The 18,181-nt window shown below is 44.0% G+C and overlaps 1 protein-coding gene across 1 annotated transcript in view; it reads right to left on the bottom strand.

Annotated features, from left to right (window-relative positions):
* LLGL2 (LLGL scribble cell polarity complex component 2) overlaps nt 1–18,181 on the bottom strand; it is a 33,322-nt gene that overhangs the window by 13,393 nt on the left and 1,748 nt on the right. The window contains exons 2-10 of the mRNA XM_054278644.1: nt 12,645–12,752; nt 6,395–6,492; nt 5,314–5,395; nt 3,948–4,063; nt 3,244–3,402; nt 2,388–2,550; nt 2,081–2,213; nt 1,240–1,294; nt 905–1,059 (exon numbers count right to left, since the gene is read on the bottom strand). Coding sequence (XP_054134619.1) covers nt 905–1,059; nt 1,240–1,294; nt 2,081–2,213; nt 2,388–2,550; nt 3,244–3,402; nt 3,948–4,063; nt 5,314–5,395; nt 6,395–6,492; nt 12,645–12,719 — 1,036 coding nt within the window. The 5' untranslated portion in view covers nt 12,720–12,752. The remainder of the gene's footprint in view (nt 1–904; nt 1,060–1,239; nt 1,295–2,080; nt 2,214–2,387; nt 2,551–3,243; nt 3,403–3,947; nt 4,064–5,313; nt 5,396–6,394; nt 6,493–12,644; nt 12,753–18,181) is intronic.

The raw sequence follows: 18,181 nt of genomic DNA, 5'->3' as shown, positions 1-18,181 counted from the left end.
CAGGACAAATTGAGCTGGAAACCAGTCTAGCAGGCAAATCAGAGACTAGAAAGCCTGAGAAGATCCAGTAACAGAAGATTTACTTACAAGCTCCTAAACAATTTGCAGTTTAGTCTGATCCTGCACATTTTTGGAGCTTGAAATAGCATTTTATATTCAGTTACTCCAAGTTAACCAGAGGCAAGAACTACACCAGCATTAAACTAAGAGTTATTGGGGAAAACCCTTTACAGTTTTATGAAAAGGAAGAATGTACAGTTACTGCAGAAGTAAGGGCAAGAAAGCTCTTCAACAGAAGCAAGAATCTGACAAGCTCTACACAATTCCAGGAATGAGAACTATTCAGTTTACATTCATGTTCACCAGCAGTAAGGAAACTAAGTTCTCCATATACTGACCCTTGGCTCTATGTCACCCTTTCCTGATTTGTTACCCAAAGCTCCAGACACAAATCCAGGTGCTAATTAAAAGAAGCAGTGTCTCAGTGGGAGTAAATTCTGGTTTTAATTATTAGCCTCCTTTGAAGTGCTGTTTCCAAACAACAATATTCAGATCCTCATTTCACGACCTGGTTAAGTCCAATGTCCAGCTTAAACAGATATAGGCTTAAGAGATTTTTTCTCATTAACAGAGTAGCCTAATTTTTTTGAGGAATGTATGGCATTTGTAACCAGCCCTGTGTTTACACCAGTATTTTACATTTCACTTTTAAATGGCAATCTTTCACAGCTGGACTCAAGGGTCTTTGCCAAACGAAATGATTCTTTGATTCTCTGCTGAAGTCTCAGAAACTCCCCAAACAACTGACCTCCTTATCACATTTCATGTGCTATTTATACCAGGCAGATTGCCACACACGTCCACAGCTACCCTAATTCCTCAGTAATGCCCTTCCATCACATACCTGCAGCAGGATCTGAACTGAAGATTATGAAGAAGTCTATCACCCGTGAGGTAAAGTCAAAGGCTGTTTGCTGGCTGCCGTGGATAACAGAGATACTGTGCCGGTCCCCGTAGCTAGCCCGGGGCATTCCTCCTTGGAATATTATGTAAGGAAGCCTTGAGAGAAAGAAAGAGTTAAAGTGGTCTGTGCTGAAGTAAGGAGCAAGAAAAAATTTAAAGAAATGTCAAAGAAAGCTTGACAACAAGTTCTTATGATGTTACTCTAAAGGGTTCGTATGGCATTGCACACTGCACCCTTCAAATAGGTGGGACTGAAGGGATACACCACAAACTCACCCATTTTTTGTTGTCTGCCAGTAGATCTTGGAGATGGCCTTGCAAGGAAAAGGACCTGAAAAAACAGAGTTATTTGCTACAATTCAAGAAGTGCATCTTTACATCAGAAGCTGCTGATTCTGCTTCAGCCAGGTCACCTCACCCTCCACCCCAAGGGGAGCCACCTAAATTAGAAGGAGCCAGCACCACCTCCCCAGACCAACCACATCAGACAAATCTTCTGGGACACACTGACCACACACCTCCACAGCAAAACACAGCTTAGGCTCAGGGGCAGTTCCAAACCATGCTGCTGATGGCTACCAGGGAGTGGAAGTGCTGCTGGAGGAGCTGATTAACTAGAAAGAATTGCTAAAATCACAGCCATTGCTGAAACTAATATAGAGTGATAGAGCTTGAGAAGCTTCTCTGCACTCAAAAGGTGAGGTCATCCCCATTTGATGGTTTCCAGCAAATCAGAAGCTTCATTTAATCACTGCTCAGGTCAACAAAAAATACACTCAGCTCACTATTAATTACACAGGATCCAAGCAACTCCTGCTGAACAGGACACCAGCTAAAACAAAGAGCTGAATCACCAACACCCTTCTTCATAAGGGGCACTAATATTGTCAAGACTTGCTCTCCATGTTCAGGACAGACTTCAACAATGCAAAGAAGTTTCAAATCCAAGAGAAAATCTGGGCTGAAATCCCTTAGTCGAGGCTTACAAGCCATTCAAGAGGCACCTCTGCATTCTGCCATTAAACACTAGGGAGAATTGTGACTTGAATATCCTACACAAGCTCAGAATTAGTTTGAGTTTGGACAAATAGACAACAGGTAAACCTCACTTACTGACCATAAGGCACAGTGTTCTCCAGAGGCTCTGCCTGCCTGTTGTCACTGGATACTGGCCACTGGCTGTAACTTCCATCGTAGTGACAACTAATGAATTTACTGCCATCCCTCTGCCAGTAGAGGTTCTCCAGTTGCTGAAAAGAAAGCCATACAAATGACTGCTCTCCAGAGAGCTGTTATCTCCCCAAAACAACCTGTTCTTACCAAAAAAGAAGCTTTGTCAGGCTGTCCCTGCACCTGATTTGCCTTCAGAGTGCCAGTGAGAGCCCTTCCTGCCCTGCTGAACTGACTCTGGATTGAATCAATACCTGGCTGCCCAGGAAATGGTGTGTTGCTTTGTTATTCTGCAGGTCCCAGAGGACAATCAAGCCCCTGCTGTATCCAATTAGGATCTGGTCAGGGTTCTTAGGATGCTCCCGAAGGGCTTCCACCAGTTCACAGGAGCGCCTGTTGCAGTTATCTTCTGGTATCCTGCAGGAGCAGAAGAGAAAAGAGAAGCTGATTCCAAGTACAACCTCAAAGGACTGCAAGAATGAGAAATTAAGCAACAAAGTTGAAACAGTTGATCCCACAAATCTTTCAAGCAGCAGAAATATCTTATGGGAAACATCACATCAGGCCTACCACATGGACATGCACCTAGTCCTGCTTTCTTCAAGGAAAGGCCAGGGTTTACAATGAATTCCAGGACTGCATCCCAGGACTGTAAAGAGAGTCTGAACCACCCACCCTACTCTCTTACAGAATAAAGGCAAGATGGAAATGTCAGTAGGAGAAGTGAAGTAGGACAGTTCTCAGCAGAGTGATAAAAACTCCATTTGAACAAAGCAGCACCAGATGTTCTGCCAGTGGTTGAAAAAAATAAATGTGCAATTACAGTTAAACAATTTTTTTTTCCCTAAAACTAAACACAAGGGCTAGGGCACAAGGTTTGCAGATTCACCCCAAGTGAACATGCTCTATCTCCACAGTGACAACACCAGGCTGGACCAGCACAGAAATTGTTACTTAACACACACCAGGACCAAAAGTTACTTTCATGAGAGCCAGGCAGCTCAGGACAATGCTTAGCACAGCAGCGAGGCCCCAGTACATAATCTGGGGTGACATTTTAACAAAGGATGTGTCTGGTAATGGGATTCCACATCTTGTTTGCTCACTCACCGCTGCAGCACGGCCTCAGGGGTGATGGTCCTGTCCTCCAGCACTCGGAACGAGGGCAGCTCCACCACAAAGATGTTGCCACTCTCTGTGCCCAGGTACAGCACCTCCCGTGAGGAATGGGGAAGCACAGCTGTTACCTGGGTGGCACTTGGTGGAGAGCTGGGGATGCAAAGAGACTCTTGTTACTGAATTTGGGAGAGTTAACAACATAACAGGGACATTTATCAGTATCACTTGTTTTGGAGGCATGATTTTTTTTTTAAGAAGGAAAACATTAGCTTTAAGACAAATTATGTAAGAAATTTTGACAAGTGCATGGAGAAAGAACCAGACACTTTTTTTACAGAACCCTCTCTAAGTGTTCCTAAAAATAGCTCACTTAAAACTGGCAAGCTCAAGTCAAACTAAAACCACAGCAGCATTTCAAAGCTTGATTTAAGGCATGGTTAGATTTACCTAACCTTGAGATTAACAGCAGTGAATGAACAACATTTTAAAATATGTCACCCTTTGCACTGATTGAGCACATTCAAAAGCTGTTCTCCCATGCCCTACCCAGCTCTTGGTTGGTTTCCATGGATGCCCTTTCAGTGGATTCAGAGGAGTGGCAGGCTGTAAGAACTGGACAGGCTCTAGCTTAAACAACAGCAGAATTTTCTGGCTTGCCTATCCCCAGACCAGCTGCAAGCCCTGCTGTGCCTCACCCAGGTGGCCCTTTGAGGGTGAAGCGATGCTCCTCCCGCAGCTCCGATGTTCCTCCGTGCTGCTTCAGGCTCCAGAGGTGCAAGCTGTTGTCATCCAGCAGTGTCACCAGCTGGCACTGCAAAAATCACACAACTTGCTTTTTTCAGAGTGCCAGCATTAAATATAACACAGTAAATTTAGCAGTAGATTTGCTGCTGTTCATAATTCCCTGCTAAAACAGGACTGGGGAGCTGGTTCAGTTTTTTATGGCTGTGGACAAACACTGCAGCAATGGGATTTGCGGGGTGGAGGGAGACAAGAACTAGCCTAGAGGCTAAAAACCCTGTTACAAATGTTATCACTGAGGGGGATGACGAGGATTTAGGCTCCTGAAATCAGCCTGTGCTGTAAAGCCCAGCCATGCAGCTGCAGGCTGTATCTCACCTGCTCCTGGCTCAGCACAGGTTTGCTGAACACACCCCAGCTTTGGGTGGGGCTGATACACTCTGCTACACCACAGTCCTCACATTCTTCATGTCCAACCTCATTCTGAGGGTTGTGTCAGAATCCTTTTATGAGCCCAGCCCTGCTGGCTGGATGTTCAAATTGAAGCATTTTACCTGCTGCAGCCACACCTGGTGCAACACTCCCCATGGGAGTTTCAGTTTATACCATTAGTTAAGCAAACAGACACCCAAAACCGCCTCAAGAATTAAATCCCTCTCATAAAAGAGGCCACTTGTGCTACACTGGGGGCATCAGGGAACAAAGTCTGCAACTTAGACAGCAGTCTGGACAGTCAAGGGAAAGTGGTTAGACAGCCACCAGACATTTGGAAAATTCTGCTTTCCTATTTTTAGAGCGTGGCAATAACTGTTCAGCAATCCCCAGGAGCAAGAGTCAATATCCCCAAATACAAAGACAACAAACTTAGCAGCAGATGAGGTTAGCAGTGCTGTTTTGAGCTCCTGAAAATAATTATATCAGCTCAGCAGCAGCTCCTGGTCTGTCTGTTGTGCAGAGGAAAGACTACCCAGTCCTACTGAAAAAATAAGGGCTGCAAAAGGAAAAGGAAGTTTTTGCTTCTGCAGCAGATTGCCTGAACTATCCTGGCCTTATTACCATTCCCAGGATGTTACTGGAGATAAATGAGTAACAGTTATGAACAATAAAGCTACTCTTTAGTTTAAAGCTTCTCTTCTAGTTTTACTGAGCATCTCCACAGCAACAAGCACTGCTGAGAGCACAAAATACACTGGGATAAACATTCCCAACCAAGCAGCATTTGAATATACTTGGTAATAGGAGCCCAGATCCCTGGAATAAAATCAACACCTGTTTAGGAGAGATCTACATAAGTCACAGAGGTACTGAAAATGCACTTACCTGATCAGGTATGAAGTGAATCTGCATTACAGTGTTGTTTTCTTCATGTAAACCCATGAACTCCACCCCAGGAGCACCATATCTGATGAGTGTGTTGAGGATCTACAGTATTTAAGGTGACCCACAGCTACAATTAATTGATAAGAAGCTTGCTAGCAAGCAAGACAAAAAGAGATTAGTTTGAAACCATGTTTTACTGTTGGTGAGCTGGCCCGCAAAGAATCAATGCAAATCTACTTTTGATTTTACATGCTGGTGAAATTTGCAGGCTGTGCTCACTGTGGAGAACAGGGAAGTTCACTTCTTCCTTCAGTGTATGCACAAGAGGTGCCTGGACCCTGTTTTTTCTCAGGGATGTTCAGTGGTTTCCCAGACACTACAATCCTGCTTAACTAATTTGTAACCAGGAGACAGATGGCAACTGCCGCATGTGGAGTCCAGCCTCTGAGCACAAACAACACCAGCAATGAATGATTAAGCTGGCAGAGACGGCACCAACTTTTCCTTTCTGGGCTGGGTGACATGCTTGTTTTACAGCTCATCTAACTGGCCTCTGCCATGAGAATTATCTCACACACACAAAAATCAGACTGGACGTCATTAGCTACAAAAAATAAATTACCACCTTCAGTGTTTAGGTCTTTAATTCCTGGATGGTCAAAAACTCAGGAAGTAGAAAGCATTTCTGACTCCAGCTTTAACCTTTGAAATAGAATTGCTTTAGGAAAAAAAAAAAAAAAAGAAAAAGGAACCCTGCCCCAAATATTTAAACAACCCTGGAATTTACAATGTGAAGGATTGCTAAACTTAGGCCAGATCTAGTCTGACCTTCTGCATAGCAAGAGCAGAGTCTTGTTTAATATCTGCATCAGCTCAGCTCCTGTTGGAGCTGTAGCTCAGCCCTTGGAAAGATAACCCCTCACTGATCAGACCAAAATCACTCCAAACCCTGGCAAACTGTTTCAGTGCTCCAGCAACCCTTGCTTGCAAATTCATACTAAATCTAACTTTTAAGTGTCTTCAAAGCTGCACTAATTCTGCTGAGGTTAGAGACCTCTCACCCTAAGTGTTCAAAGGATACAATTTGATGGCTCCAGATCGGGTCCCAATGGCCATGAGACGGAGGAATGGGCTGTAGCCCAGGGCACTGGGCTGGTGGGGAAATCCATGTTCCACAGTCTGGGAGAGAAGGAAAAATCATCATCAGCAGCTTGTTTCATGGGCATTGTTGGGCAGAAATTCAACATGGCATGGCAGTCTGAAATACAGCACTTAATGGCAGCTTTTTCTGCTGAAAAAGGTGTTAGAATCTTTTTGATTTGCTGAACAACAACCTAATGGTGAATGTGTGCCAAGAATCCCTGGCTCCATAGCCAGGATATCCAGAAGTGTAACAGAAATGAAAGAGAAATATTCTGAAAACAGTAGCCCGAGCAGCTCTTGATGTTAAGATTATAAATAACTCTGCATAAGCACAGCTTAGTCAGTCAATACAACACACTCCATCACTCCACATCAGCTGCACTTCTGTAAACCTACTGCTCAGCACAATTTCAAAGTCTGACACAAATACTGTGCACTGTAAGACCAGCTTTATCTGCCAAATTCCACAGAGGTCAGCCTTCCTGACCTCTTTTTGGTGACTGACATGAAGAAATAGTGCAAAGCAATGCAGAGCTACGAGTGAACATCAGTGCTCATCAACGAAACTAAACAGATTTCCTATGAGCAGCCAGGAAAACTAATGTAATCCATTTCCATTTTCCAGAGGGAACACGAGGAACATTGGAATTTAATGAGAGCAGGAGCCTGCTAGGCCACCTCAGAGTAATTCAAAGCCATTTGGGACTAAAAATGTCATTGTCACGGGGAGCAGTGTGGCTTGCCTTGGTGGCTTCCCTAAAGTACAACTGCTCCAGGAGGGAGATTTGGAGCATCTGTACACACCACACTGATGCATTTACACACCAGGGAATAATATCCTGCCATACTTCCAGGATGCCACCAAGCTGCTTAGAAAATAGCTCACTGAGGTTTTCAGAAGTGCTAATGCACAGCTCTTATCCTGGTTTAGGCAAAATCAGTATGCACCAACACACAGGTAAAGAGAACTGGTGTGCCCACAGATTAATAGGGAAGATTAAGAGGGATGCTTCCTGGAAAACACTGATCCTTAAAGGCCCAACTTCTGGAAAATACCTTCTTCTAAAGCAAGCTGGCCAGCTACAGAACAGGAACTCATGACACTCACTACTGGAAAAAAAATAAATAAAAAGCAGAGAACTCTCCATCTACAGCATTTGCTCCTCACTCCCAGCCTCATTTCCATCGTGTCTGAAGCAAAGCTACCACATCATTTAAGTTTTATGCTTTATTCAGCCTAAAAGTAACACCTGGGCTTTATTTCCTGCATAGTGATTTCCCAACTTAATCCCCTGCACGAGAATCAAATGGAGCTGGTTTCGTTTCCGTGGCCAGGCCATAGCCCGAGGTGCCCCAGCTGCTGCAGAGCCCTTTAATGTCCTGCTCAAAGACACAGCACAGGGGGATCCAGCTGACTCCAGAGTCTGCCAGTTTGCTTTGGTTTTACCCGTTTGATCACAACTCCTAAGCTGCAAGAAAACACCTCCCTCCTCCAAATACCGGGTATCCCAGCCTGAGGTTAAGGGAAGATGAGCCTCTTTAGAAGATGAAACTGAAAATATTGGAGCATTTCCCAATTTTCTGCTTGCCAACTCATTAGGCTGGGCAAAGGAGTGATAGTAATTTTTTTACCTTTTATAGGTAGCAAGCCAAGGTTAGTACTACAAGCTCCAAGACCACTGAGTTTACTTCCTTTTTTGATTACTTAATGTCCAGCCTAAGTTCTTTATATTCTAAGAAGGTAATTTAAGCATTAGGTTTGCATTATTAAAAACAAATTTTGAGAAGTCAATCTTTTTACTGTCACCCTTGATGCTGCTGCTAACCAACCTTTGCATAGCTACATATGTAAAACTTCCTAGAGAAGGCTGTATGAAATTAGGAATTTCTCAATGGACTCAGAATTGAAACAGAGCAGTTTCCTAACCCAGCACAGGCAGAGAGGAATTCCTCTGCACTGTGATAGCTACTGAGGCACCACAGAAAAGCTCCCTAATTGTCAAAGTTGTGGGAGTATAAAGCTATGGCGCAAAATTCTGGGAAGAAGATCCAAGGTAACGTTATCTTAACAACAAATCAGACATTTAAATGAATCAGGTGTAGCACAGGCAATAAACACCATTCCACTCTCACCCAAAACAAAGTGAGGAACTTGTTAGGGAGACACCAGTGTAACTCCCCCAGATAGTTTTAGTTTCAACTTGTTCACAGTCACTGCACTGTCATGATATCAGCACAACCAGGTGCAATTTTCAGTGACACATCAATTAGAAACTGTGATTATTCTAAGATTCCATCCAGCCCAAAAGATAAAGCTTTAGCCACAACTCCCAGAAAACCATGACTTATACAATACTGCACTGCCTGTTAGGAAGCTGTCAACACCAGCCTTAATACTGGCCTAATTAGATCCTGGGTTTGATGTGTTAATTTGTAAACACATTAGACAAGTCAATAAAAGCTTTAATTTTCAAGTATGAGACCTGTGAACTGCACAACCAAGTGTGTATGATTCAGTAATAATAACAGGAGGGTGATTTTCTTTCTCCTCCAGGTTTTCATTCAACCAAAAATTTTAAGCACCTCCCATTCCACAGACAAATTTGCAAAAGAGAAATATCAGTAACAACCACAGTGTGCTACACAACTGCTCATGGAGAGCAGTAAATGTACTAAAGGTTTCTGGTAGCTCTGAATCTTCAACCAAGATGCTCCTAAGACGTAACAAAGATAACTCTCCCTTATGTCATTTGTTTCCACAGCTGGGCAGTAAAGGCTTCAGGGTGGCTTTTGGGCTGCATTTGACACCACCAGGGTCAGGCACTCACATTCGCTGTCCTGATTACCCAAATCTCTTCCTTGTGCTTATTTGCACCCAGTTGTTAAATCACATCAAGGCAGCTTTGGGCTGCCCGCCCTCCCTCCCTTCCCTCGGCAGCTTTCATCAGCCAATCCTTTCACCTGCCCAGCAGGTAAACGCAGCAAGGGGGAGAGAGGGGGGCAGGAGGCAGCACAGGTTACAATGGAGCCTTTCAGCAGGGCTGAAATAAGAAACCAGAGTGCCCACAATGTGCCCTCCTTCTCAAAAGGGCCTTTGTTTCCATGGGGAAAGGTAGGAGCTTTTTCTTGTCCTCTACAGATTTGTCAGACTCAAGCAAGCCTGGTGTCATCAGCACTGACAGAAATGCTTCGTGTCAGTCGTATTTACTGCAGGAAAAATGCGGCCAAACTGAACAGTTGTTCCCAGCCCACACTAAAGCTGTGCCGATGAAATTCAGCTCTGTCTTCCTCCTTTCACTTGTCTCTGCTTCTCCGCTCAGATTGTTTTATGACAGAGCAGAGACAAACCCAACCACAGGCAATACAAGCCCTGTCCCTTTGTTAATTCAGCTTTTGAAGAAACAATGAAGCCTGTATGTGCTAACTCCACTTTGCTTAGACACTATTTCAGATTTCAGGTAAGGTCTCCATCAGCAAAGGGGCAGGAAGGCTGAAAACAGGGGAAAAACCATGAAGCCATAAATTAAATGCAATGCTCCCAGTTGGGTAACATTCAGCTGTAAGACAGGCTGGTTCACCTGTGTGTTACCCATCATCTAGTCTGACAATGCCAGCCTGAACATGTTTCTTCTGCAGGGCTTGGACTGAGCCAAAGGCATCCAAATACTACTTCCAAAGGCAGGATAAACTCAAAGAAGTAGACTGCCAAGTCCACATACCTTATCCTTCATTCTATCCACTGAGCTAAAAACAGATTCTTGCAACAGGTACACACAAGTATGGGAAGTTCTTACTCATACAGAGAAACAGATATGCAAAGCTGTGTGACTAGCAGAATTTGGGAAGGTGTTTTTTGAAACAAACACAACTTTGAAGACAGTTTGAAGTGCTAGTCCAGTCATCAATCAGTCCTTTAAAACCATCTGGACCACCCCTTATGCAAAACAGAAATGCAAGAGGGAAGCAGTAAGAAGATCACAGCCTATTTATACCTGACAGAGTAAACAAACAAACAAAAATCCACCACCACCAATTAAATAGACTTTCTAAATTGAAGTCCATTCTAGGTCAGCATGGTCAAATACATTCCACTACACTAACACTAACTCTGTGAGGCACCAGGCATTTATGCATTTATGTTCAACTTCAGTGTAAAATGAGGGCAGGAATCCCCAGCACTTTAAGGTGCAGCCCTTGCCTTTAGTCATGGCCTGCATCACACACTGAAGAGGTGCAAATCCACCGTGCAATTTCTCTGATCAGCAACTTTACAGGCCACAAAATATTTCCCAAACAGGTTCTTAACCAGAAGTCTTTCAAAGACCTCAAATAACAAGTGTTTAAAAACCTGCTTACCAGCACTAATGTACTTGCTCTAATAGCACATTAGACCAGGACAGCCTTGGCACACAAAGCACTATGATTCTTGGCTCCTTGAAGCCACAACCTTCAACAACTCAGAATTAAGGTCTGACTTTCCCAGATTTTCTCAGTCTACCTAGCTGTGAGTAGATGTTTACTGGATCAAAGGGTAGAAGCTTTCAAATGACCCATTATCTCTAGAAATACTGGAATGGTAGACACAAGACTTGGGGAAAAAAATTCCCTCACTTCTATGCAAGAAAAAAGTAGAGTGTAAAAGATTCTGGTATAATGTTCATTCCCTTCTGATTCTTATTAAAAAAGAACAAGTTACTGTGGCTTAAAGGTGCAAATGAATTTTACAAGGCCTTTAATTACCAAGCTGTTAATGAGAGTAAACATTAGGAAGTGTCCAAAGTAGTTGTCTCCCTAGAAACAAGATGTCATATTTACCTTCAGGACTGAATCAAATGGAGTCACAAATCCTGATGTCAGCTTCGAATACATTTGGAAGTTTTCCTCTGCTGCAAAAGCTACCTCTTTCAACCCTGTTTTGCATTATCCAAATTAGTGTGTCTCTGGCAGGTAAAGCTTAGCCAAACATTCTCATAAGAGAAAGGCATATTCAAGGAAGAGCCATCCCTAAAATTGCAGAGTTTTTCCAAGGTATATATAATTTTAAATGCTCATAAGCAACTCTGACCCATCCCTGGGACATCTTTTCTGAAGCTGACATTGCATTTAGCCAGATGCAAACAACTCAAACCTGGTCTGCATTTACTGAATTTTCTACTGCATCTGCACTAGGATTTTCTGGCGGTAGCAGGCAGAAAACAGACCTGAAGCACTCTCGAGTTCCTTTGTCTCCCCAATGGCAGGGAGGAATGCATGGAATTGGTGTGCTTAGTACCAATTACATTAAATCATTTATCTCAAATACCCACAGTTCCACTTCAAGTATCCATCTACACTACAATTACAATGAATCAAGGAGGTTATTTCCTAGGCTGATTTCATTTATCCATTACACTTTTCAGCAAAATTCCATTTAAACCTTGGAAACACAAAACCTACAAATACGTTTCTGCTCCCCAAAGAAAGTGTAAGTAGCCATTAGCCTAGCCATGATTTAATACTAGGCATTTTTAAAGATAAAAGCATTATGCTCCTGGCCAGAGCTCAAAAGAAAAACTGTTGGATGGATAGCACAGTCATTGTACTTACCTCTTCACAGAGAGGGAAGGAAAAAATCTAGAAACAGATTCAGACTAAGATAATAGTAAATTGATTATTAATGGCCATTGTGCTGCCTAGGTGATAGCCCAGCCTTTTAAATGCACATTTAAAAGCAGGGGTAGACTTGTAAATCCAAAGGATAATCAGGGACAAAGAACTCTGGCTTCAGCTGCATTGTGTACAACACTGCATCACAAGCTGTGGCTCATGCATACCTTTAGAAAAATGTTTATTTTCCTAACAAGGACTAGCTATAACAGAAACAGTCCCAGCACATAGCAGGACAAGCGACAGACCACTCAGAGGACAGAAAAGCTGCTGTGAAGATCTCTTCTGTCAGCAAGTGCCACTCAAGAGCATCACAACATCCTTCCTCTTAAAAAAAGGAGACAGAATTGAGAACATGCCCAGGACCTTAAAGGAAACTACTCAGGCACATTGGGGGAGAAAAAGGCAGAACTAAAAAGGGAACAAACCAGCACCTCTCCTAAATTTAACTTTTCCACCCACACCCAAGTGGTTTTTCCCTCCTTTTGCAGGATGCAGTGCTCAGGACAGATCTGCCCTGCAGCCTGAGGAAAGCCCTGTACCTTGTTGAACTGGAAAAGGTCGCGCTTGAGCCTCTCTCGCACTGGATCGTGTCCGGGTCTTAAGAACCTTCTCATCTTCCTTGCTGTAGTATCTTGGCAACAAAAATCCTAACAAAAGAGAAAAGAAGAGCCCATATAAACAAAAGCAGCCTGAGCAGAAAGCAGGCAGAAGTAGGTTATTTATTTTGGTTTAGCAGGTAACAAATCAGCCAGAGCAGACTGAGACAACATCACTATCGAGTGACTAAAACCTGATACCAGTCTAGCACAGCTCTCTGCTGCAGCACTTCACGATTCTATTTTCACATTGATTAAGCAAACTAGTACAGATAAAACAAGAGGATTCTAAAAAGGATTTTGCACTTGGCCATTTTGCAATCCCTTGAGTTGACCTTATCCAAAGAAAAGGCAAAACTGCAGCATTTGCATAAACATTCAGACAGACCCAACCTAAAGGCCAACCCCCAGGCTCAGGCATTATTGACTAGCATCAGTTTTCACCCCAGGTAACCCTCCAGCTATTGAGCCAAAGAGAGAAAGAATCCCATTTTCAGGTCTCTCCACGGGCACAGCAGAAAGGGCACTGTGCTGCCTGCAGGGGAGCTGCATTAATTATTAACTTGCTTTTGTAAAATATCAAGCCGAACTCCCTGCTCGAGGTGGGGGGAGGGAAGGGAATTTCGCACCTGCAATTCACTGTGCAGCCGAAGCACAAAGCACAAAGCAGTGTCCCAGGGCCTGGCCTCCCACAGGAGGATCCAAGCAGGACAAATCAGACCTGGCTGGCCAGCCAGCAATCACACGGGGATCCCAGGCTCCCTTCCTGCTCCCTACAGCTCCGGAGGCTGTCACATCTCCCCTCTGCACAGGGACCAAGTGACAAGTGAACCTTACCAATTCAAGAGCAAAGGCTTGAATTCAATTCTGACAACTTACCCTGGTGTTAGTGCTCCTGCCTGCCCTGGCCATCTCTCACAGGCTGCAGTTTACAGACACTTCACTCAGTATTTTATTTTAATTTGCTGGACAGGGAACAATTTGCCAGCTACTCTGTACATGACACACGTGTGCAGTGGGGCCAGAACTTCTGAGGTGCAATGAAGGGTCAGAATGGATATCAGACATGGTTAGAAGAGGTTCATACACACTACAGCAAGGTGGGGAGCAGAGGGCCAACGCTGCATGAGAAAGAGGGACCAGGAGCACCAAAGGAATTGGTATGGGAGGGGCTTGAACCCTTCAAACAGTGGGGCTGGAGGTGATGACTGAGGGGACAAGCTTATACACCTGCAGAGAGAGGAACAGCACAGCTGGAAACAGGGTGGCTGCTTCTGTGCTCCTGCCAGCAACAATGGCCCTTGGAAAATGACCTAAAGCAGCCACTCCTGAAGAGCTTGAGCTGTTTTTCAAAGAGTTCCTAGCAAGGCCTTGCACCAGCTGTGAAGGTCCAAAAGAAGGAAATGGTGTGATAAACAGGATGCTTCTACATGCTCCACAGGCATATCTTGAGAACTCCCTTTAGAAACTCCCTGAGCTTGAACTTGTACCTCTTTGTTGCACTACTGCCCTTTTACCTTTCCTGCTCACACTCCAACATCTCCAGCCACCTGTGCAGCACTGCCCTGAGCTCACCAAAGGCCTGCAATGCAGCCCTGGTTCAGAGGACCACACGAGGATCAATCACCTGAGTCACTTAGTCCCTAGAATTACTAGGACCTAGGTGACTGGAATATGTGACCTACATGACATTCCAGTCACCTAGAATCACTGGCAGCACCAACTACCACAGCAGAACTGGCTCTGGGCAGGGCAGCTGCAGCTCTCTGTGTTTGTGGGCCACCAGCACATGCAGGGGTGAAGAATGTGCACAGAAACATATGAGGACCTCAGAAAAGAGAGGAAGAAGAAAAGTGTACTTGGAAAGTAAATCCTTCTACAATGATTTAGCACAACTGAAATTTCAAAAATAGTGTCAGATTGTAAGACTTCTTTTATTAGATATGCCTGAGAGAGGGACATATTTTCACAAAGCTACAGTCACTTTAAGTTAGCAAAAGTTACAGAGCAGTGACAAGGTGCTGTGCAATGAAAGGACAGCACATCGTGCCCATGTATAACACACAGCTTGCCCTGAGCCAGACAAGCAAAGGAAAGTGCCAAGGAGACGCACCCTTTCCCCCTGTCAATCAATATCCTGGACCTGTCAAACGAGGCAAACCCACAGAGAAACTCTAATTACCCTCCCCACCTTAGAACAAAAGACCTCAGCTGTGCCAGCAGAGACAAACTCAGTGTTAGGAGCAAAGAACAGGGGACTTGTTTTGAGAGAGACACAACTTTACATTTTAAAACTTCCTAGAATATTTTATCCTAAAATATTAATGGCATCCTGAAGCATGCTGTTTGAGCCTGCTTATGCAAGAGCTCCAACATTCACACTCCAGCCCACAACAACTTGTCCAACAGGCTAACAAGTGTAGTAGTTCTGAACTGAGCAGTAACTCACTTGAAGAACCATCACCCTGAAGGGCTGAGAGGATCAGAGAAGGCAAGTACAAAAGTCACCTCTCATAGACTGATACTAGAGTTTCTTTCTGACCAAAGAACCTTTGAGTGTCACAGTATGGGAGAGGATGAGAGGACAAGCAAAGAAGGAATAGCATCCACTGCAGCACAGGTTGTCCAAAAGTTATTATCACAAGTTTACAAGACACTTATCAAAGAGAAGAATTTTGGTTTTAGTACAATAACCAAGTATCTCTTCCAATTCTAGAAATAGATTCCACAATCTGTATAATCTTATCTTCCAGATGCACATTTACATTTTAGCAGTTTAGTTTCTCTCCCACACACCTTTGGAGTCTTACATAAAACTCCAGCCCCATGCGCTCTGCAGTTGTCTGCCAGTCAGCATTTACAAGCATCTGGTAACAGTTGTGGCTACCAGTAGCCAGAGAGGAATTCTCCAGTAGCCTCTGAAGCTATGCCAGGTCTGCATGTATCTGATGTTCTCATTTTCCAGGGAAACAATTCTTTAGGCTTTCAAAGACAAGTCTTTTACCAGAAACTATGTGCAACATTCTCTTCATTTAAGATGCACTGAGAGCAGCTGTTTAGAGGCAACAATAGCCCAAGGCTGAGCCAACCCAAGTTTTGCTGGTACTCAGGACACAGACACCTGACAGCAGAGCTCAGAGTGCCCTGAACATCAAACTCCTGCTGCTTCCTTACCTGAGTGCTCAGCTAAATACAGTAAAGTCCCCCTTTGTCACCTCACTGGATTAGATCCAGACACAAAGCAAAATCTCCTCACTATTCATATGGAAAGGCAATGAAAGCATGAGTGGCAAGACAATCCTGTTTCCAATCAGACGCTAAGGAGCAGCTTAACATCACAACCAGATTTCACTCTGTCCTCCTTGCTCAGCTCCACTCATTTCAGATGCTGTGAGCCTGGCATGTGAACCCACGTTCAACAGAAGGACAAAAGCTCCTTCCCAGGAGCAGCATTAATTGTTTCTCACTGCTGAGTGTCACCAATCCAGAGCTCCACGTTTTCCTTTGGCTTCCTTGCTTCTGCACACAGCAATGCATCTTGGTGCCCATGCACAGCTTGCTGAAACACTCCATTATTTTCTCCATCAACTTGGCACAGGCTGGCAGGGAACTACCCCGTGCAGAAATTTGTTGCAATTTTTTCTTATAGTCCTCTCATGAGAGTGGAATTTCCAGCCAAAATGTTGTAAGTCCCCATCACACAAGTTAATCCAGTCTTGCAAGAGGAGGAAGCCCAGGTCAGAAGTTTTTATTACGTAGACAGTATTAAGTGTGGATGCAGTCTCAAGTGAACCCCACAACAAAAACATACCCATAATGAGTTTATTTTGCTCACATAGCAGAGTTGCAAGGTACCATCTGTGTGCTTCTCTGGCAACCTTTACTCAGCTTGAACAGGTTCTCAATGGGATACAGTCCAAGAGCTTTCTTTTCAAAATGCCAGCAAGTATCTCAAGAACTCCTAAATCCTGCCTTGATTTAGGTTTCCTTCTCATTCCTTCCTCAGCACTCCTTCCTGCTTACAGGTCCTTAAAGGGAGAACATCTACCTATGCAGCTGATAACACTTTATCAACCCTGCTAAAATAAAAGAGGCCTTATCGAGCAGCTTTGTTTGAACTGCAGGCAGCTGGTGCTGCTGTAACAAACAGTCACTCCCATGGCCTTGTCTGAACCAGGCTCTCTCCTCACCCAGGAGTTTTTGCCTTGTTGCTGTTACCAACACAGCAGCAACACAACAGAGGCTGGGTCAGCTGCACAGCAAAAAGCTCTTCCTTAGCACCAGAGCTGAGCAAAGTATCACCTAAACACCAGATTTATCACATTTATCGATTACAGGTGCCATGACTCACTGTGAAAGGACAAATTTAAGAACAATTTTAGCTTGAAATCAATGAAATGAGCCTGAGTTATTCTTTAACTGTTCATCTCTACCACCCTGCCTGGCTGTGACACACTGTCAAGGCAGATACTCGAGAAGAAAGCACAAGCCAAGCAGAACAGCCAAAGCAAGGGAAGGAGCACTTGCAGAACACAGAGAAGAGTAAGACACCACCTCCTCTTCCCAGGAGAAGGAAGATGCTCTAACATTAATCTCAGTTTAATGAGACCATGCAGAGATCTCCCTTACACAACTGCTGAGCCACTGCTACCCCCCACCACTTGCAGCTTCATGAACAGCAGAGTGTTCATGTGCACCTTGCACACAGTAGTCACAGAGGAAAACCAAAAGATCCTCTAAAAAGAATTTATTTCAGTGAACCTGGAGAGACAGACAGTGAAATGAACAACTGAACAGACTGCGGCAACACTAGGTGCAGGTGGCTGCCCTCCTAAAACACAAACAACATTAAACAAAGTATCAGACGTTGATTCTCCGAGAACTCAATGAAAAGAATTGAGAACTAATCGCACAACTCTGGCGAGTTCATGTACTGCCAACAGCCTTGTACTCGGAGTTACCAGGAACCGCCCACCTGCAATGAATTTGGGAATTGTGCAAACCTCGTGTGTCATTAGGACTCCCATTGTGTTCTCCTTGTCATGGGGGCATGACAACACAAAGTTTCAAAATGCTACAGCAGAACAAAGTCTTTGCACTGAACAACATCATTGCCCATGATGCAAAACCTTTTGTAGGCTTTGCTAAGGAGCGTGAACCAAACAGAAAAGTGGCCTGTAACTCTGGAGCAGCACTTTACAAACAGTGGGCCGATGGAACAACACACAAAAGCATTTGCTCCATAAAGCAACACAAAGAGATCCAGCTGTGAGAAACGTTTATATAAGAACTGGAGTTTTCACACGATTTCTGCACAGAAACCAAACCAGTGCCTCCTTTGGTATTTTAAAGAAAGATCCTCCTTTGGTATTTTAAAGAAAGATTATGGTACTGGGAGTATCACACATTCTTATTGCCATATATTAACTGCAAGACATACGTTTAAAACCTCCCTTGCTCTTTGACATTTCTCAAGCTTC

The sequence above is a fragment of the Melozone crissalis genome, unplaced genomic scaffold (genome assembly GCF_028551555.1).
Source record: "Melozone crissalis strain CALT ecotype California unplaced genomic scaffold, PUWL_Pcris_2 ptg000026l_1, whole genome shotgun sequence".
NCBI lineage: Eukaryota > Metazoa > Chordata > Aves > Passeriformes > Passerellidae > Melozone > Melozone crissalis.
Note: the sequence above shows the minus strand (reverse complement) of the source record. Positions and strands in the feature narration are given on the sequence as shown.